This window comes from Amblyraja radiata, chromosome 41 (assembly GCF_010909765.2).
Source record: "Amblyraja radiata isolate CabotCenter1 chromosome 41, sAmbRad1.1.pri, whole genome shotgun sequence".
Classification (NCBI taxonomy): domain Eukaryota; kingdom Metazoa; phylum Chordata; class Chondrichthyes; order Rajiformes; family Rajidae; genus Amblyraja; species Amblyraja radiata.
In genome coordinates, this window is record NC_045996.1 from 4,249,491 (window position 1) to 4,271,625 (window position 22,135).

Here is a 22,135-nt window from a genome sequence, read left to right on the forward strand (position 1 = left end):
GCCAACACTAACACGTCTTTGGAGTGTGGGAGGAAACCGGGGCATCCGGAGAAAACCCGCGCAGGTCACGGGGAGAACGTACAAACTCCGTACAGACAGAACCCGTGGTCAGGATCGAACCCGGGTCTTGGGCGCTGGGAGGCAGCAACTCTACCGCTGTTCCACCGTGCCGTAATCTGTTTTAAATGAGTATAGGTATGTTCATAAGTGATAGGAGCAGAATTAGGCCATTCAGCCCATCAAGTCTACTCCGCCATTCAATCATGTCCGACCTATCCCTCCCTCCTAACTCCATTCTCCTACCTTCTCCCCATAACCCCTGACACCCGTACTAATCACAAATCCACTCCAGTCACCCCAGAAGGTACAGAAGCTTGAAAGCCCGCACCACCAGACTCAGGAACAGCTTCTTCCCCTCTGTAATCAGGCTTCTGAACGGTCCTTCCATAAGCCAGGGCACTGTCCGATTCACCTCTACCCCATTGCGGACATTGGACTTTGTCTGTGGAACTGATGCGCTACAATGCAGAGAACTATATCCTGCACTCTGTATCTTCCCCTTTGCGCTACCTGATATTTGACTGGATTGTATCTATGTCCAATATTACGTGATCTGGCTACAGTGCATGCAGAACAAAGCTTGTCACTGTACCTCGGTGCAAGTGAAAATAATATATATTTTTTGCAGTATGGAAAAATCAAATACTAGATGACATAATTCGATAGGATTTGAGTATAAGATCAGGGAGGTTCTACTGCAGTTGTACAGGGTCTTGGTGAGACCACACCTGGAAAATTGCGTACAGTTTTGGTCTCCTAATCTGAAGAAAGACATTCTTGCCATAGAGGGAGTACAGAGAAGGTTCACCAAACTGATTCCTGGGATGGCAGGACTTTCATATGAAGAAAGACTGGATAGACTCGGCTTGTACTCGCTAGAATTTAGAAGATTGAGGGGGGATCTTATAGAAACTTACAAAATTCTTAAGGGGTTGGACAGGAAGATTATTCCCGATGTTGGGGAAGTCCAGAACAAGGGGTCACAGTTAAGGATAAGAGGGAAGTCTTTTAGGACTGAGATGAGAAAAACATTTTTTACACAGAGAGTGGTGAATCTGTGGAATTATCTGCCACAGAAGGTAGTTGAGGCCAGTTCATTGGCTATATTTAAGAGGGAGTTAGATGTGGCCCTTGTGGCTAAAGGGATCAGGGGGTATGGAGAGAAGGCAGGGATGGGATACTGAGTTGGATGATCAGCCATGAGGGAGGGGGAGGGAGGGAAAGGGGGGGAGGGAGGGGAGGAGGGGGGAGGGGGGAGGGAGGGAGGGAGGGGGGGGGAGGGTTTTTACAAAGAGGGTGGCTTGCCTATAACATGCTGCCAGAGGTGGTGGCTGTGGTTGATACCATACAATAGTGGTATTTTGTTTAGGATATGCATGGAAGGGAATGATGTGGATTGTGCAAACAGATCCACACTGTATCACTCTATGACTCTATCTACAAACCACCCAGGCACGGAACTGCAGCACCCTCAAGGGTTAAAGTTATCTCCGAGGCAAGATCCTGCCTCCCCCTCTCCCAGCAAAACAAATTCCAAACAGTTTTCCATATACTGAGCCCACTGGGAAGAACGTCACGGCCATTTTCAGACTGATTCACTGTGCTAAATTAAGTTTATAAAATCAATTCATAAATTGACCATGTCAATTTTTTATAAAAACTCTAATCCGCTTGAGGGAGTGAGCAGGAACTGAGGAGAAGCTAACATCTGGCCGTTATCAGCTTAGTTTATTGTCACGTGTACCGAGGTACAGTGAAAAGATTTAGTTGTGTGCTATCCAGTCAGCGGAAAGGCAATACATAGTCATAGAATCACAGAGTGATACAGTGTGGAAACAGGCCCTTCGGCCCAACTTGCCCACACCGGCCAACATGTCCCAGCTACACTAGTCCCACCTGGTCCATATCCCTCCAAACCTGTCCTATCCATGTACTTGTCTAAAATAGGGCCTGTCCCACTTTCACAACCTAATTCACGACCTCTACCGAGTTTGCCCTTGACTCATACTCGCAGCATGGTCGTCATGAGGTCGTAGGAGGTCGTCACGATGTCGTAGGAGGTTGTCACGAGGTCATAGGAGGTCGTAGATAGGTCGTAGTAGGCCGTGATGCTAGTCGTAGGTACTCGTGGCATCAAGTAGGTCGGGGCGTTTTTCTAGCCTGATGAAAAATGTCCACGAGTAAAAAAGCTCGTGAATTAGGTCATGAAAGTCGGACAGGCGCTTTACTGCTTCTTAAACGTTGGGATAGTCCCACCCTCAACTACCTCCTCTGGCAGCGCGTTCCATACACTTTTCACCCTTGGTGTGTAAAGTCACCCCTCAGATTCCTATTCAATCTTTTCCCCTTCACCTTGAACCTATGTCCTCTGGTCCTCGATTCCCCTACTCGGGGCAAGAGACTCTGTGCGTCTACCCGATCGATTCCTCTCATGATTACATTCGAGCCATTTACAGTGTATGGATGGATGATAAGGGAATAACATTTAGTGCAAGGTTTAGTTCATTGATGCATCCTACCACCAACTTGAGAGCAGTCCTGACCGACCTTCTAGCCCATTGGAGACCTTCAAACTATCTTCAATGTGACGTTACCTTGCACTAAACAATAGACAATAGGTGCAGGAGTAGGCCATTCGGCCCTTCGATACAGCACCGCCATTCAATGTGATCATGGCTGATCATCCTCAATCAGTACCCCGTTCCTGCCTTCTCCCCATATCCTCTGACTCCGCTATTTTTAAGAGCCCTATCTAGCTCTCTCTTGAAAGTATCCAGAGAACCGGCCTCCACCGCCCTCTGAGGCAGAGAATTCCACAGACTCACAACTCTCTGTGAGAAAAAGTGTTTCCTCGTCTCCGTTTTAAATGGCTGACTCCTTATTCTTAAACTGTGGCCCCTTGTTCCGGACTCCCCCAACATCGGGAACATGTTTCCTGCCTCTAGCGTGTCCAAGCCCTTAACAATCCTATATGTTTCAATGAGATACCCTCTCATCCTTCTAAACTCCAATTCTGGGCACCATATATTCCCTTTATCCTTTATCTGTACACTGTGGAGAGCATGATTGTAATCATGTCTGAAGAAGGGTCTCGACCAGAAACGTTGCCTATTTCCTTCGCTCCATAGATGCTGCTGCACCCGCTGAGTTCCTCCAGCATTTTTGTCTACCTTCGATTTTCCAGCATCTGCAGTTCCTTCTTAAACATGATTGCAATCATTTCACTAACTGGTTAGCACGGGGAGAACGTGCAAACTCCGTACAGACAGCACCCGTAGTCAGGATCGAACCCGGGTCTCTGGCGCTGTCAGGCAGCAACTCTACCGCTGCGCCACCGTGCCGACCAACCAGGAGAATAATCCTCCCTGTTTTCAGGCCGTTCAGTTCGGGGAGAATTGTGTACGTTTCACACAAATCTCCTCTCATTCTTCTAAACTCTGGGGAATTCGGAGCTAGTCTGTTGAAACTCTGCTCAGACGGCAAATCTGGCATCTCTGGAAGTAATCAAATGAATCTTCGTTGCTCTCTCTCTCTCTGTGGTAAGTACACATTTACTGAGCTAAGGTGCAAGACAGTGCTGAGCTCTGCAGTTGTGACCTCACCAAGGCCACAGTGTAGAGTTGCTGCCTTACAGCGTTTGCAGGGCCCAGGTTCAATCCCGACTACGGGTGCTGTCTGTACGGAGTTGGTACGTTCTCCCCATGACCTGCGTGTGTTTTCTCCAAGATCTCCGGTTTTCTCCCACACTCCAAAAACATACAGGTTTGTAGGTTAATTGGCTTGGTGTATGTGTAAATTGTCCCTAGTGTGTGTAGGATCCAAGTCTCTCTACAACCTCCCCACATACCCTCTGATCGAGGCAACTTTCTGGTAAACCGCACCCACTCCACAAACAGCCTCACCAAAGTCTTATGAAGCTGTGACATGACTTCCTGACTCCGATAGTCAATACCACAATGTCAGTCAGACAAGGCCTGCATTTTAAAATACGTGTTGAAATCCATCCACTCCTTTGCTCTCCTGACTGCTACAACCCCACCCCTCAAACTTGGACTTGAAACCTCCACGCGCCTCCATGTTTAGTGTGGTTTAGCTGAGAGATACAGCACGGAGACAGGCCCTTCGGCCCACCAAGTCCGCGCCGACCAGCGATCACCCCGTACACTAAAGGGCCTGTCCCACTTGGCCATCATTTGCGCCTCATTTACGCGTTATATGTAAATTAGATCGCGTGGGATGCGCATGCGTTGGGCAGGGTGAGGCGTGGAATCGTATGCGGTGGCACGCGGTATCGCGCGGTGCACCAGGATTTAGTACAGGAACAAAATCTTCGCGCGCCACCTGTGTGACGTATCGCGTACGCACGCTGACGCATTGGCGTCATACGCTGGCGTCCCGACGTCTCACGTGTATCGCGTGGTGACGCGTGGTTACGTCACCATGCGTCAACGTCCTTACGTTCTTTCCTCAACGTCCTGCCGCGCACCGCAGGGTATTCTAATGACGTCACGCGCACCAGACGGCTGTGATGACACGTGATGACGCGTGATTTGCGCGCAACGTCGCGCATCATGACGCTTCATGACACGTAAATGAGACGCAAATGACATCCAAGTGGGACAGGCCCTTAACACTATCCTGCACGAACTGGGGACAATTGGCAATTTTTTACCGAGGCCTATTTTTTACTGAGGCCTATTTTTTACCGAAGCCTATTCACCTGCAAACCCGCACGACTTTGGAGTATAGGCAGGAACCGGAACACCTAGGAGAAAACCCACGCAGGTCACGGGGAGAACGTGCAAACTCCATACCGACAGCACCCGTGGTCAGGATCGAGCCAGGGTCTCTGGCGCTGTGAGGCAGCAACTCTATTGTAGCGCCACAAACGTTTAGCCCCAGCAAATAAATATATCCCATTGATCTCTTTACATCTCAGTATATTCTTCCAATCCTTGTTCCCACACACTTATAAAACAAATTGCTTTAGAAATTATACCACAGTGGTTTTTAGCGAAATAATAAAAAATTGCTCAGAATCTCTGTGCTGCTATTTACACCTTATTAATGTTGTGGCTTGCTGACTAAAACATCTATGCGGTTTGCTGTACATATTTCTATGAACATTCCCCTGATATGATGGTTTGACCTATAACTCTCAATAAAGCTCTCCCCAGCAGTTGTAGAATTGAACGACTGTCTGTTCAATTGTAAAGGTTCTGGCCCTTGTAAACAAAGCTGAGATAATCCCACATGTGAGGCTCCAGTCTGCCCTCAGACAGCTTCCTGGCTACATTTCACTTTTGATTGTTTGATTGAAAGATATAGCGGGGAAACAGGCCCTTCGGCCCGCCAAGTCGTGGTGGCACGGTGGCACAGTGGTAGAGCTACTGCCTCACAGCGCCAGAGACCCAGGTTCGATCCTGACCACGGCTGCCTGTCTGTACGGAGTTTGTACGTTCTCCCCGTGACCCGCGTGGGTTTTTTTGCCCCGAGATATTTGGCTTCCTCCTACACTCCAAACCACTCAAGGTTAATTAGCTTGGTATAAATGTAAATTGCCTCTCGTGTATGTAGGGTGGTGTTAGTGTGCTGGGATCGCTGGTCGGCACGGACTCGGTGGGCCGAAGGGCCTGTTTCTGTGCTGTATCTCTAAACTAATTTTCCCCACAATCTCTTCATCCCCTTCGTTCATTCTTTCTTTCTTCCTCTCTTACTTTCTCTTTCTTTTCCTGTTTCTCCCCCATTCGTTTTTCTCTCTTTTCTCTTTCCTTTTTTTCTTTTCTCATTTTCCTTTCTCCCTCTCTTTCTCTTTTATTCCCTCCCTCTCTTTATTTCACTTATTTCTCACCTCTTTCTATCCTCCTCTCTTTCATCTTTCCTCTCTGTCTCGTTCTCTCTCTCTCTATCTCCACTCTCACTCCACTCTCTCTCCGCTCTTTCCGTTTCTCTCTCTCTCCCTCTCTGCCTCTCTCTCTCTCTCTCTCCTGAGAGAATGGAGCAGCTGGGCTTGTACACTCTGGAGTTTCGAAGGATGAGAGGTTATCTCATTGAAACATATAAGAATATTAGGGCTTGGACACACTAGAGGCAGGAAACACGTTCCCGGTGTTGGGGGAGTCCAGAACCAGGGGCCACACAGTTGAAGAATAAGGGGTAAGCCATTTAGAATGGAGACGACGAAACACTTTTTCTCACAGAGAGTTGTGAGTCTGTGGAATTCTCTGCCTCAGAGGGTGGTGGAGGCCGGTTCTCTGGATACTTTCAAGAGAGAGCTAGATAGGGCTCTTAAAAAGGAGTCAGGGGATATGGGGAGAAGGCAGGAACGGGTTACTGATTGGGGATGATCAGCCATGATCACATTGAATGGCGGTGCTGGCTCGAAGGGCCAAATGGCCTCCTCCTGCATCTATTGTCTATTGTCCTCTCCTTCCCTCCTTCACTCCTTCCCTCACTCCCGCTCTTTGTGGTGTTAGTGTGCGGGGATCGTTGGTTGGAGCGGACCACTCGGTGGGCCGAAGAGCCTGTTTCCACGATATAACTCTAAAACTAAAAAACTTTTTAAAAAGTCCACGCCGACCATCGATCACCGGTTCACACTAGTTCTACATTATCCCACTATTTCCTCCACTCCCTACACACTAGCGGCAAATCATCGCCTGATCGTTTTCACGTATAGTCTATTCACTGAACGGTTAGCACGCAACAAAAAATCTTTTCACTGTACCTCGGTACACGTGGGAATACTGTGAAAAATATACATCCTCTAGATGGGCTGGGACGTATCCTCGGTGATGTGACCTGGGGTCATCGGGTGTTTGGGGTCTCACAACATCAGACACCCTCGCCCAGGCGACCCAGCAGCAGCCGCCCACGGATTAGCCATCTTAGTAACCACTCTGCAGGGGTTGGGAGACTCTAGTGCTCTGGAGGGACTGGGCTCTGTGGGGTGAATCCTCCTGCGTCTCACCAGGTAACTTAAGCACTAAACTAAGCACTTTCACATTCACTCCCTACACACTAGTGGCAATTTACAGATGCTACTTAACCTACAAGCCTGACAGACGGCAAGCTTTTCTCACAGAGGCTGTTTGCAACATACAACTAGATGTCAGAGGAGCTAGTTGAGGCAGGTATATATCAACATTTCAAAGATTTATTTGGACGGGTGCATGGATAGGAATGGTTTGGAGAGATATGGGCCAAACGTGGGCAGGTGGGACTAGTGTAGATGGAGCATCTTGGTCAGCATGGGCAGGTTGGGCTGAAGGGCCTGTTTCCATGCTGTACGTCTCAATCCCACCCACCAATTCCAACCTTTCTACCTCAGCATTAATTCAAAGCCCATCCCACCAATCGTGTGACATGATGGTGCAGCGGTAGAGTTGCTGCCTCACAGCGCCAGAGACCCAGGTTCGATCCCAACTACGGGTGCTGTCTGTACGGAGTTTGTACGTTCTCCCTGTGACTGCGTGGTTTTTCTCCGGGTGCTCCGGTTTCCTCCCACACTCCAAAGACGTACATGTTTGTAGGTTAATTGGCTTTGGTACAAATTATAAATTATCCCTTGTGTGTAGGTTAGTGCGAGTGTACGAGGTGATCACTGGTCGGCATGGACTCGGTGGGCCGAAGGGCCTGTTTCCAAACTAAACTAACCTAAACTAACCTAAACTAACAGACACACAAAGCCCATGTCAGCCATCTTTGTAGTCTTCTGGGAGTGGAAACAAATGTGTGGCACTTCATGACCAAGGACATCTTTTAGTTTAGTTTAGAGATACAGTGCAGAAACAGACCCTTCGACCCACCGAGTCCGTGCCGACCAGCGATCCCCGCACTCTAACACTACCCTACACACACTAGGGACAATTTACATTTATACCAAGCCAATTAATCTACAAACCTGTACGTCTTTGGAGTGTGGGAGGAAACTGAAGATCTTGGAGAAAACCCACGCTGGTCATGGGGAGAACGTGCAAACTCCGTACAGACAGCAGGATTGAACCTGGGATCACTGGCGCTGTGAGGCAGCAACTCTACCGTTGCGCCCCATTGCAACTCCTTCATTTTTTTCTCTCATTATTTGTCACTTCGTGTCCACTTTCACGCTACTTAGGGGTTTATTTTTAGTCTTTGTCACATAACGAGGGTTATAATGAGAGACGGATTCGAAGTCAGGTGCCAGTTTCCAATTTTGTTTTAAATGGATATAAATAGTTGAATGCGCTACTGGTTTGGCTAAGTGTTGAGATGCGTTTGTGGGGCATAACGAGCTTGTTTTAGAAATCTATCTACTACGCTGGGTTAGAGTAGAGGACACAACGTTAGGGTTAAAGTCAAGGGGTCAGTATGGACAAGTTGGGCCGAAGGGTCTGTATAACTCTATGACTTCCCACACTCTGACATGAGGTTCTCGGACATGTATTTTTCAAGCTTATCTCTGCTGCCGTTTGGACAAGAGAATAACTTCGGCTACCACACAATAACCAAAAATCTGTAGCCTCCTTTTGCTCTGGTATTTTACTTAATTCACATGTTTATCAATAATGTTTTATTATTAATGTTTAATGTTTTATGAGTCATTCCATAGTGGCCTGTCGCACTGTACGAGCTAATTCAAGAGTTCTCCCAAGTTTGCCCTAATTCGAACTCGGAGAATTATGGTAATGGCTGCTCGTAGGTACTCGGGGCTCTCGTGGACATTTTTCAAAAATCTTCACGAGTTTACCGCGTTTCCCGCTAAGAGACGTCCCCGAGCTCCGACGTACCCACTATGTACATTCCACGTGCTTACCACGTGTTTGATTTATTTTTAAACTCGGGAGAGCTCTTGAATGAACTCGTACAGTGAGACAGGGCCATTACTGTCACTGTATGTTGTTGTCACTTGCGGGCGGAGCACCAAGGCAAATTCCTTGTATGTGAATACTTGGCCAATAAACTTATTCATTCATTCATTCATTCATTAATTCATTCATTCACTACAGTCTTCTGGAACCTCACCCATGGCTAACGAGGCTGGAGGAATCTTCGTCACAGCCTTAGCAATCTCCACCATGCTTCCCTGAGCATAGATCACATGCCGGGCCTGGGGATTTATCCACCCTAATGTGCAGCCTAAAGAAACTCCCAGAAAACTGAACACAGCAGAACACGAGAGCTGAACTCCCCCGCAGCTGAACACAAGATCCCATGGAAACATAGAAACATAGAAAATAGGTGCAGGAGTGGGCCATTCGGCCCTTCGAGCCAGCACTGCCATTCACTGTGATCATGGCTGATCATCCATGTTGTGCGAGGAGGCATGGGATACTAAATTAATACTTCTCATCAGTATTCACGAGGGAGAATGGAAACTGGAGAGTTCAGGGAAGATTTTTCCATCTACACCTCACGCTGCCTCGGCAAGGCCAGCAGCATCATCAAGGACCAGTCGCACCCTGGCCACTCCCTCTTCTCCCCTCTCCCATGGGGAGAAAGGTACAGAAGTGTGAAAACGCACACCTCCAGATTCAGGGACAGTTTCTTCCCAGCTGTTATCAGGCAACTGAACCATCCTACCACAACCAGAGAGCGGTCCTGAACTACTATCTACCTCATTGGTGACCCTCGGACTATCTTTGATCGGACTTTGCTGGCTTTACCTTGCACTAAACGTTATTCCCTTATCATGTATCTGTACACTGTGGATGGCTCGATTGTAATCATGTGTTGTCTTTCCGCTGACTGGTTAGCACGCAACAAAAGCTTTTCACTGTACCCCGGTACGCGTGACAATAAACTAACCAACTAACCAAGAGTTTGAGTTTAGTTATTGTTCTATTACTGAGGTACAGTGATAAGCTTTGTTTGCCTTTTTTCTGATTTTGCTGAGTTTGCTAATATTCTGGGACGAGGAGATGTAAAATGTGTAGGAAGGAACCGAAGATGGTGGAGGCACAAAATGGTGGAGTAACTCAGCGGGACAGGCAGCGTCTCTGGAGAGAAGGAATGGGTGACGTTTCAGGTCGAGACCCTTCTTCAGACCCCAGACCCTTCTTCGGACCGTCTGAAGAAGGATCTCGACCAGAAACGTCACCCATTTTATCAAAGCCAATTAACCTACAAACCTGTACGTCTTCGGAGTGCGGGAGGAAACCGGAGCACCCAGAGAAAACCCACGAAGGTCACAGGGAGAACGTGCAAACTCCGTACAGACAGCACCCGTAGTTGGGATCGAACCCGGGACTCTGGGCGCTGTGAGGCGGCAACTCTACAGCGGCGCCCCCTGAAGGCCGGAGTATGAAGTGTTAATCTTACTCATAAAACAGACTGAGTTTTTCATCTTTAGAATGACCTCTCCACAAAAAGTGCGAGTCTTCGCACCTTGACAGGATATTGAGTTATTCTCATGTCAGCTTGCTAGGATCACTTGCTATTATTAAGAATTTTAACTGAAACATGACAAATTTATCATCATCTAAGTCTAAGATGTCAGATCATAAATTTATTTTAAAAACTTGATAATGAAGACATCAGGTGCAATATTGTGTTTAAACTGAGTCTCTTTTGTCTTCTTAAATCTCTTTAGTCAGAGGGCGGTGAATCTGTGGAACACATTGGGATGGATTGGAGGAAGTCTAGGACTAGAGGTCACAGCCTCAGAATTAAGGAACGTTCCTGTAGGAAAGAGATGAGGAGGCATTTCTTTAGGCAGAGGGTGGTGAATCTGTGGAATTCATTGCCACAGAAGGCTGTGGAGGCCAAGTCAGTGGGTATTTTTAAGGCAGAGATAGATAGATTCTTGATTAGTACGGGTGGCAGGGGTTATGGGGAGAAGGCAGGAGAATGGGGTTAAGAGGGAGAGATAGATCAGCCATGATTGAATGTTATAGTAGACGTGAGGGGCCGAATGGCCTAATTCTCCTCCTCGAACTAATGGACTTATGAACTTGCATCTGTAATCCAGTACCTCTCTACTCCTGCCTGTGATCAGGTAAAATGCCCGATAGTTCCAGTTACAAACTGATGAAGAGTCTACACCTTTATGAAGCAAGATAGGTTAACATATGATGAGCGTTTGACGGCACTGGGCCTGTACTTGCTGGAGTTTAGAAAGATGAGGAGGGACTAAATGATGAAAGGCCTGGATAGAGTGGATGTGGAGAGGATGCTTCCACTAGTGGAGACACAAGAAACTGCAGATACTAGTGTACAAAAAAAGTCACAAAGTACTGGAGTGACTCAAGGTCAGGTAGCATCTCTGGAGACCATGAATAGGTAACGTTTTTCGAACTGGGTATTTTCCCATTAGGCAGATGTTTCGATCATCAGAAATAAAATATCCCCTCAGCTGTATCCACCTATCACTCCTGTATCTGTACAGTGTGGACGGCTCGATTGTGGTCATGTATCATCTTTCTGCTGACTGGTTAGCACGCAACAAAAAGCCTCTCAGGTTAATTGGATTGGTTTCAATGTAAATTGTCCCTTGTGTGTGTGTGTGTGTGTAGGATAGTGTTGGTGTGCGGGGATCGCTGGTCGGTGCGGACTTGATGGGCCGAAGGGCCTGTTTCCAAGCGGTACCTCTAAACTAAACTAAAAATCTATCTTTCCCTCAATGCCACTCTCCTCCTTCCATCTTTCTCCTCCCCTCTGCTACAGTTGAATTAAGCCATTCGGCCCATCGAGTCAACTCCGCCATTCAATCATGGCTGATCTCCGCCTCCTAATCCCATATGATAATCGTCCATGTGACCGAACCCGGGTCGCTGTTGCTGTGAGGCAGCAGCTCTACCACCGTGCCAGCGGGCACCTCCAAGTACATTCTCTCTCCAACTATGGTAGTCCTCTCATTAACCACACAGCATCCCATCAGTAAAATGTCAAAGCAATTGCAGCTACTTCCAGAATATCACGCAGTGCAGACACAGGCTGCAGTTTAGACAGCACACTGCATTCCTAAAGTCTTGTACAACTCGAACCATCGGACTATATTTAATAGACAATAGACAATAGACAATAGATGCAGGAGTAGGCCATTCAGCCCTTCGAGCCAGCACCGCCATTCACTGTGATCATGGCTGATCATCCACAATCAGTACCCCGTTCCTGCCTTCTCCCCATATTCCCTGACTCCGCTATCTTCAAGAGCCCTATCTAGCTCTCTCTTAAAAGTATCCAGAGACCCGCCCTCTGAGGCAGAGAATTCCACAGACTCACATCTCTCTGTGTGAAAAAGTGATTCCTCATCTCCATTCTAAATGGCTTACCCCTTATTCTTAAACTGAGGCCCCTGGTTCTGGACTCCCCCAACATCGGGAACATTCAGACTTTACCTTGCCCCAAATGTTAGGGAGTACAGAGAAGGTTCACCAGGCTGATTCCTGGGATGGCAGGACTTTCATATGAAGAAAGACTGGATAGACTCGGCTTGTACTCGCTAGAATTTAGAAGGTTGAGGGGGGATCTTATAGAAACTTACAAAATTCTTAAGGGTTTGGACAGGCTAGATGCAGGAAGATTGTTCCCGATGTTGGGGAAGTCCAGAACAAGGGGTCACAGTTTAAGGATAAGGGGGAAGTCTTTTAAGACCGAGATGAGAAAAACATTTTTCACACAGAGAGTGGTGAATCTGTGGAATTCTCTGCCACAGAAGGTAGTTGAGGCCAGTTCATTGGCTATATTTAAGAGGGAGTTAGATGTGGCCCTTGTGGCCAAAGAGATCAGGGGGTATGGAGAGAAGGCAGGGATGGGATACTGAGTTGGATGATCAGCCATGATCATATTGAATGGCGATGCAGGCTCGAAGGGTCTACTCCTACACCTATTTTTCTATGTGTCTACATTATTCCCTTTATCCTGTATCTGTACAGTGTGGACGGCTCGCTTGTGATCATGTATCGTCTTTCTGCTGGCTGGTTAGCAAGCAACAAAAAGCTTCTCAGTGTACCGTAGTACACATGACAACAAGCTTTCCTTTTTTGTAAATAGATGTGCAAGGAACATTTCTCAAGTCTCGACCCTTGGCCTGCTTTCCCAGCTGTTGTGTCTCTCAGTTCCAGTCTCACTGCCTCACAGACAGCCAAGGACACTTGAGCTAGTCATTGAGGGACTGCTGGAGAAGACAGTTTCTCCTGCGGCTCCAACGAGACTGTGCTTCGAAACATAGACAATAGGTCCAGGAGTAGGCCATTCGGCCCTTCGAGCCAGCACCGGCATTCAATAAGATCACGGCTGATCATCCAAAATCAGTATTTAAGAAGGAACTGCAGATGCTGGAAAATCGAAGGTACACAAAAATGCTGGAGAAACTCAGCGGGTGCAGCAGCATCTATGGAGCGAAGGAAATAGGCAACGTTTCGGGCCGAAACGTTGCCTATTTCCTTCGCTCCATAGATGCTGCTGCACCCGCTGAGTTTCTCCAGCATTTTTGTGTACATCCAAAATCAGTACCCCATTCCTGCCTTCAAGATTCAAGATTCAAAATTCAAGAGAGTTTATTGTCATGTGTCCCAGATAGGACAATGAAATTCTCCCCATATCCCTTGATTCCGTTAGCCCCAAGAGCTAAATCTAACTCTCCCTTGAAAACATCCAGTGAATTGGCCTCCACTGCCTTCTGTGGCAGAGAATTCCACAGATTCACAACTCTCTGGGTGAAAAGGTTTTTCCTCATCTCAGTCCTAAATGGCCTACACCATATTCTTAAACTGTGACCCCTGGTTCTGGACTCCCCCAACATCGGGAACATTTTTTCTACATCTAGCCTGTCCAATCCCTTCAGAATTGTGTATGTTTCTATAAGATTTTCCTCTCATCCTTCTAAATTCCAGTGAATACAAGCCCTGTTGATCCATTCTTTCATCATTAGTGGACTTCCCACTCAAAGACCAGGAGCTTTCAGGGAAGCTTACAGCATGGTAGTGGCACGGTGGCGCAGCGGTAGAGTTGCTGCCTTACAGCGCTTGCAGCTCCGGAGACCCAGGTTCAATCCCGACCACGGGTGCTGTCTGTACGGAGTTCGTACGTTCTCCCCGTGACCTGCGTGGGTTTTCTCCGAGATCTTCGGTTTCTTCCCACACTCCAAAGACGTACAGGTTTGTAGGTTAATTGGCTTGGTGTATGTGTAAATTGTCCCTAGTGTGTGTAGGATAGTGTTAATATGCGGGGATCGCTGGTCGGTGCGGACTCGGTGGGCCGAATGGCCTTTTCCATGCTGTATCTCGAAACTATAAACTAAACTAAAAAAAAAAAAACTATGGACAGCACAATCCTCTCGATGATGTCGTTTAGTTGGGGTTTTTTGAAGTTCAAGGTTTGATTCCCCCCCCCATCCCTTCCCCACAAGATTATTCCTCTGGCCACGTTTCAGAGCCAAATGGTGTTGGTTCTCCAAGTGACCTCCAAGAGGTTTCCTGCTTTAAGACTTGTTCAGAGGAGCACCGTTAAACCCCTGTGATGCAGTTGTAGCTGCTTTCCGCACGGCTGGGCTGCACTAAACATCATGCAGATGTGAGGCCTCACGACTAGAATTCAGAATTTAAAATTAGTTCTAGTTAGAAACTAAACTAGTGTACGGGGTGATTGCTGGTCGGCACGTACTCGGTGGGCCGAAGGGCCTGTTTCTGCTCTGTATCTCTAAACTAAACTAAACCAAAAAGACATGTTGCTTTTCTGAGATGCTTCGAACATCCTCCCCACCAACAGCCAGCCCACCCACCCTGGAACACTGACACCACATCGGGAAAATTGGTATTAAAAACAGACGGCAGATGCTGGTTAAAATCGAAGGAGGACACAAAATGCTGGAGTTACTCAGTCTGAGGAAGGGTCTCGACCCGAAACGTCGCCCATTCCTTCTCTCCTTAGATGCTGCCTGTCCCGCTGAGTTACTCCAGCATTTTTTGTCCACAAGGTATGTAGGTTAATTGTCAATTGTCCCTTGCGGGTAGATAGTGTTAGCCAAAGGGATCGTTTCCGTGCTATATCTCAAAACTAAAACTAAACTAGTGTGTGGGGTAGACAAAAATGCTGGAGGAACTCATCGGGTGAGGCAGCATCTATGGAGAGAAGGAATAGGCGGCATTTCGGGTCGAGACTCTTGATCACTGGTCGGTGCGGACTTGGTGGGCTGAAGGGCCTGTTTCCATGCTGAAGGGCCTGTGTCCATCCTGTAAGGAGTAAGCCATTTTGAACGGAGACGAGGAAACACTTTTTCTCACAGAGAGTGGTGAGTTTGTGGAATTCTCTGCCTCAGAGGGCGGTGGAGGCAGGTTCTCTGGATGCTTTCAAGAGAGAGCTAGATAGGGCTCTTAAAAATAGCGGATATGGGGAGAAGGCAGGAACGGGGTACTGATTGTGGATGATCAGCCATGATCACATTGAATGGCTGTGCTGGCTCGAAGGGCCGAATGGCCTCCTCCTGCACCTATTGTCTATTGTCTATAAAACTAAACTAGTGTACGGGGTGATCGCTGGTCAGTGCGGACTCGTTGGGCCGAAGGGCCTGTGTCCATCCTGTATCTCTGAAGCCTATTGTAAGTGTTAAAGGTTAGATAGTGCAGCATCCTACACCACCCCAGATACATATCCAATATGAAGGCTCGTCTGCCCCTGGGTCTCTGCTCCTCAGGAGTGGGGTCAAGAAAATAAAGTAATCGCCGGTGTGTCCCATCCCGGTTTAACCGGTCCCGGCAAAACCAACCATTCCCGGCAAAAATAAGCCATTCCCATAACACCAGCACATTGCTCGAATAGCACTGACAATACTGACCCTGACACATGCTCATGTTCATAAGTGATAGGAGCAGAATTAGGTCATTCGGCCCATCAAGTCCACCATTCAATCATGGCTGATCTATCTCTCACTCCTAACCCCATTCTCCTGCCTTCTCCCCATAACCCCTGACACCCGTACTAATCAAGAATCTATCTATCTCTGCCTTAAAAATATCCATTGACTTGACCTCCACAGCCTTCTGTGGCAATGAATTCCACAGATTCACCACCCTCAGACTAATGAAATTCTTCCTCATCTCCTTCCTAAAGGAACGTCCTTTAATTCTGAGGCTGTGACCTCTGGTCCTATACTCTCCCACTAGTGGAAACATCCTCTCCACATCCAGTCTATCCAGGCCTTTCACTATTCGGTACGTTTCAATGAGGTCCCCCCCTCATTCTTCTAAACTCCAGCGAATACAGGCCCAGTGCCGACAAACGCTCATCTTATGTTAACCCACACATTCCTGGGATCGTTCTGGTAAACCTCCTCTGGACCCTCTCCAGAGGAAGCACATCCTTCCTCGGATACGGGGCCCAAAATTCCTCACAATACTCCTAAACACGGCCTGACCAGCGCCCTGTCAAGCCTCAGCCTTACATCCCTGACAGCATTTCCTCAAAGCATACACACACACACACCAGGCAAAGAATCACTGGCTTTCATGATGTGGAGAGGGGAGGGGGCTAGAGGGGATATGGGAGGTTGGTGCCTGGCTAGTGTCCTGACTTCATGAAACACTAAACCTTTTGTCTGATCCCAGTTCTGTAAATTGACGTTAGTAGGTAATGGTTTTACCATCCTTCGAGCTGGCAGCTCCAAAATGCACGGCGTCTAACCCTTGAGAAAAGGTCGAGACATCGTTTGCTCTAGCTAGCCTCATGCTTTCTCTCTGGAGTAGGTCGGAGCCCTCTAAAGTCAGTCCACAATCTGTGGGCCACACGGTGGCTCAGCGGTAGAGTTGCTGCCTCACAGCTCCAGAGACCTTGGTTCGATCCACCGCTACAAGGTTAATTCCCGGGATGGCGGGACTGTCATATGCTGAGAGAATGGAGCAGCTGGGCTTGTACACTCTGGAGTTTAGAAGGATGAGAGGGTATCTCATTGAAACATATGAGATTGTTAAGGGCTTGGACACGCTAGAGGCAGGAAACATGTTCCCGATGTTGGGGGAGTCCAGAACCAGGGGCTACAGTTTAAGAATAAGGAGTAAGCCATTTAGAACGGAGACGAGGAAACACTTTTTCTCACAAAGAGTTGTGTGTCTGTGGAATTCTCTGCCTCAGAGGGCGGTGGTGACAGGTTCTCTGGATGCTTTCAAGAGAGAGCTAGATAGGGCTCTTAAAAATAGCGTAGTCAGGGGATATGGGGAGAAGGCAGGAACGGGGTACTGATTGTGGATGATCAGCCATGATCACATTGAATGGCGGTGCTGGCTGGAAGGGCTGAATGGCCTCCTCCTGCACCTATTGTCTATTGTCTATTGATCCTGACTACGGGGTACGGAGTTTGTACGTTCTCCCCGTGACCCGCGTACCTTTTTCCCGGGTGCTCCAGTTTCCTCCAAAGATGTGCATGTTTGTAGGTTAATTGTAATTGGCCCATAGTGTGTAGGATAGTATTGGTGGGCGGGGGGTCGCGGGTCGGCACGGACTCAGTGGGCCGAAGGGTCAGTTTCCGCACTGAACTAAAATCTCTAAACTAAATTCCGCTGTTTAAGGTTGCCCAAATGCAATGGCACAAAGCTGAATTGGAATCACTGGTGATGATCAAAGCAGAGGCCTTTGCCACAGGTGTAGTACAGGAGAGATTCGTTGAGGTTCTGCATGGGGAACTACTGCAAAAGGTGGAGTTTTTAGAATGTGGCTGGAAAGACAAACAAAATGCTGGAGTAACTCAGTGGGTCGGCAGCATCTCTGGACAAAGAGGAAAGTAAACATTCTGGATCGGAACCCTTCTTCAGACGGGATCTCTATCTCTATCTCTCTATCTCTATCTCTATCTCTCTATCTATCCCTCTATCTATCTCTCCTTCTCTCCATCTCCTTGTCTCCTTCTCTCCTTCTCCTCTCTTTCTCTCTTTCTCGCTTTCTCTCTTTCTCTCTCTCTCTCTATTTATCTCTTTATCAATCTCTCTTTCTCTCTTTTTCTATCCCTCTCTCTATCTCTCTCTCTATCTCTCTCTCTATCTCTCTCTCTCTCTCTCTATCCTTCTCTCTATCCTTCTCTCTATCCCTCTCTCTATCCCTCTCTCTATCCCTCTCTCTATCTCTCTCTCTATCCTCCTCTCTATTCTTCTCTCTCCATCTCTCTCCATCTCTCTCTCTCTCTTTCTCTCCATCTCTCTCTCTCATCTCTCCTATCTCTCTATCTATCTCCCTGTCTATCTCTCTCTCTATCTCTCTCTCTATCTCTCTATCCATCTCTTTAGTTTAGTTTAGCGATACAGCGCGGAAACCAGGCCCTTCGGCCCACCGAGTCCATGCCAACCAGCGACCCCCACACACCAACACTACCCCACACACACACTAGGGACAATTTACATTTATACCAAGCCAATTAACCTACAAACCTGTACGTCTTTGGAGTGTGGGAGGAAAACTGAAGATCCTGGAGAAAACCCACGCAGGTCACGGGGAGAACGTACAAACTCCGTACAGACAACTGTGGCCTCGGCTGCCTTCTGTGGCATAGAATTCCACAGATTCACAACTCTCCGGGTGGAAAGGTTTTTTTCCTCATCTCAGTCCAAAATGGCCGACCCCTTATTCGCAAACTGTGACCCCTGGTTCTGGACTCCCCCAACATCGGGAACATTTGTACTGCATCTAGCCTGTTCAATCCCTCCGTTCATTATTATGATCCCATGTTGGAAACCTTACATCGTGAAGAAATGCGATGCCTCCTAACAGACAAAGTAGACCAATTGTTAAGGATTTGGTCTCCATTTGTCGACTTCTTGCAAGCATATGGTGCAACACAAACATAGAAATGATCTGTTTCAGTACTGGGTGAATGGTGATCAAGAATAACTAATAGCTATCTCTCCTTTATTCTTCTGCTTTCTACTTCTGCTTTTCTCCTCATTTTCTTTCTTTTCTCATTTTCCTTCTCTCACTTTCTGATATCACGCACTTCTCTATTTCTTTTCTATTCTTTTTCTGTCCCCTTTTTATTGTTAAAATAAAAATAATAAGAAGCTGTACATGAATTGTAACATGCCAATATATACTAGGTACCTATGGTGCCATATTATTGTACTTCAAATAAAAAAAATTAAATTTAATTATTAAGATCCAACCAATATTATTATTGGGGAGAAGAGGTGCGACTGGTCCGAGATTGGATAAGTTGCTCAAATGGTTGTAAGCGTAACAAAGTATTTCACTGTGCCTCGGTACATGCGGTATACACGTATCATTCCATCATTGAACCAACAGACAACTAAACAGCAATGCAGTTCGTGGAGTTGGGTCTTGGGCAGACCATGTGCCAATATTGTGGCCTTGTTGTACCTCCAGTAAACAGGTTGAACATATCACCACCATTGTAAAGTTAGTCTGGCAGAACGAAACACTAGGGTCGACGGGCCTTAGTCTCATTGCAAGAACGTAGGTAAACAACATGGCGGGTAAGATCCAGCGCCTTTCATCGCACGAGGAGAACCATCCTACTCGTCGAAGACTAGGCACAGAACTCCGCTTCAGGTGGCAGTGCCAAGACTTCTGGGGGCCTTGCCCGGAACTCAAGGCCCCACCTTGGGTTGGCAGTCCCGGCATTCTCTGGGCAACGGTTTGAAGGAAGATTCGGGTTTTCAAACAGTGCAATGGCCCTTCACCCGTCCCTCCCCCTCCCCCACCCCCCCCCCCCCCCCCCACCCCCATCCCCCGCCAGCTGCTGGGTGCGTTGCGACCCCTACCTGATCGGAGAGGCTGGTGCAGGATCCGGTGAAGTCTTCCAGGTCGGACTTAGAGCCGCCATCACGGTCATCGATCACCAAGTCGATGGGCATCTTCCCCTTTAAGCAGCTGATGTACCGATGGCAAAAGTTATCGCACAGTTCATGCACCTGGAACAGAAAACCCCCCCAGGGTGGTGAGATAGAGAGAGGACTGTGGATCACGCAGAGGGTAGGCCTCAAGTTACCATGTACAGCGGGCTCCACTCGCAAGGCCCAGAGAGCTGGCTGGACTTTGACAAAATGGCGACCAAACATGGCGGCATCTTGGCGCCATCGTGCAAGCGGGATCACAAAGCACAGTGTCAGTCACTTCTACAAGGACTTGCGGGCCGAAGGGCCTGTTTCTGTGCTGTCTGAGTTCAGTTTAGTTTAGTTTAGAGCAAACAGTGAACAAATATCCGTTTGAAAGTTCACAAGTTCCGGGAGCAGCATTAGGCCATTCGGCCCATCAAGTCAACTCTGCCCCGTTCACAATGCCACCGAGTCGGCGATACCAGCGATCCCCGCACACTAACACTATCCCACACACACTTGGGGCAACCAGTTATCCTACAAACCTGCACGTCTTTGGAGTGTGGGAGGAAACCGAAGATCTCGGGGAAAACCCACGCAGGTCACGGGGAAAACATACAAACTCCACACAGACAGCACCCGTAGTCGGGATCGAACCGGAGTCTCTGGCGCTGTAAGGCAGCAAATCTACCGCTGCGCACTGTGCCACTACACAACAAGTGTACCTTGTACAATGTGCTCTCCTCACAATACCTAGAACGTGGACTGGACATTGCCAAAATGGTGCCAAAACATGACGCCATCTTGAAAGCAGGACCAGTGGACAATTTCATAAGTTCATGAGTTATAGGCCCAGATTTAGGCCATTCGGCCCATCTAGTCTACTCTGCCATTCAATCATGGCTGATCTATCTCGCCCTGTCAACCCCAATTCTCCTGCCCTCTCCCCGTAATCCCTGACATCCGTACTAATCAAGAATCTATCTAACTCCACCATAAAAATATACATTCATAAATTCAAGTTCTAGGAGGAGAATTAGGCCAGTTTATAGATACAGCACGGAAACAGTCCCTTCATCCCACCACTTGGGTAGTTTACACCCCAGCGGTATGAACATTGACTTCTCCAATTTCAGGTAGTCCCTGCTTTCTCCTGTCCTTCCCCTCCCCTTCCCAGCTCTCCCACAGCCCACTGGCTCCGCCTCTTCCTATCTTCTTCCCGTTCCCCCCCCCCCCCCGACCCCCACATCAGTCTGAAAAAACGTCACCTATTCCTTTGCTCCATAGATGCTGCCTCACCCGCTGAGTTTCTCCAGCATTTTTGTCCACCTTCAGCGACCCCCTCGCACTAACACGACCCTACACACACACTAGGGACAATTTACATTTACACCAAGCCAGTTAACCCACAAACCTGTAGGTCTTTGAAGTGTGGGAGGAAACCAAAGATCTCGGAGAAAACCCACGCGGTCACAGGGAGAACGTACAAACTCCGTACAGACAGCACCCGCAGTCAGGATTGAACCCGGGTCTCTGGTGCTGTGAGGCAGCAACTCTACTGCTGCGCCACCGTGCCGTGTTCTGGAGAGGGGCCATTTTGACTCCAAGGGCAGAGACTGCGGTGTCGTTTGGTTAATTAAATAATTAACCTGCCCACGGCTTCCCACTCGCTGCTCAGTTGCCGCGTGACATCAGCTGAGGGTTGGAACACCTTAGATCGTGTTGCCTTCTGTGGCCCGGCCTACCCCACACATCTCCTTTAAACTTATACCTCCCATCTTAAAGCTAAGCTCTCGTGCCTTTGATATTTCCACCTTGGGGGCAAAATCCCCCCAACCTTGATACCCTCTTCCCAAGGGGGTCTCTCCAAGTGTGGCGAGCTGCCACCTGGGTCTGGAGACAGAAAAAATAGGTGCAGGATTAGGCCATTCGGCCCTTCCAGCCAGCACCGCCATTCAATATGATCATGGCTGATCATCCCCAATCAGTACCCCGTTCCTGCCTTTTCCCCATAATCCCTTGATTCCGTTAGCCCGAAGAGCTAAATCTAACTCTCTCTCGAAAACATCCAGTGACTTGGCCTCCACTGCCTTCTGTGGCAGAGAATTCCACAGATTCACAACTCTCTGGGTGAACAAGTTTTTCCCCATCTCAGTCCAAAATGGCCGACCCCTTATTCGTAAACTGTGACCCCTGGTTCTGGACTCCCCCCAACATCGGGAATATTTTTACTGCATCTAGCCTGTTCAATTCCTTTTAGACAAGTACCTTGGCAGCCATGCTCCCCTTACCCTCGCCCAGACCCTGGCAGGGAGGTGCGGAGAGAGAGGGGAGAGAAGAGG

General features: G+C 48.1%; 1 protein-coding gene across 1 annotated transcript in view; it reads right to left on the bottom strand.

Moving 5' to 3' along the window:
- Positions 1 to 19,892, bottom strand: part of LOC116967912 (homeobox protein meis3-like) — a 123,792-nt gene extending 103,900 nt beyond the window's left edge. The window contains exon 1 of the mRNA XM_033014573.1: positions 19,740 to 19,892. Coding sequence (XP_032870464.1) covers positions 19,740 to 19,832 — 93 coding nt within the window. The 5' untranslated portion in view covers positions 19,833 to 19,892. The remainder of the gene's footprint in view (positions 1 to 19,739) is intronic.
- Positions 19,893 to 22,135: the final 2,243 nt, after the last annotated feature.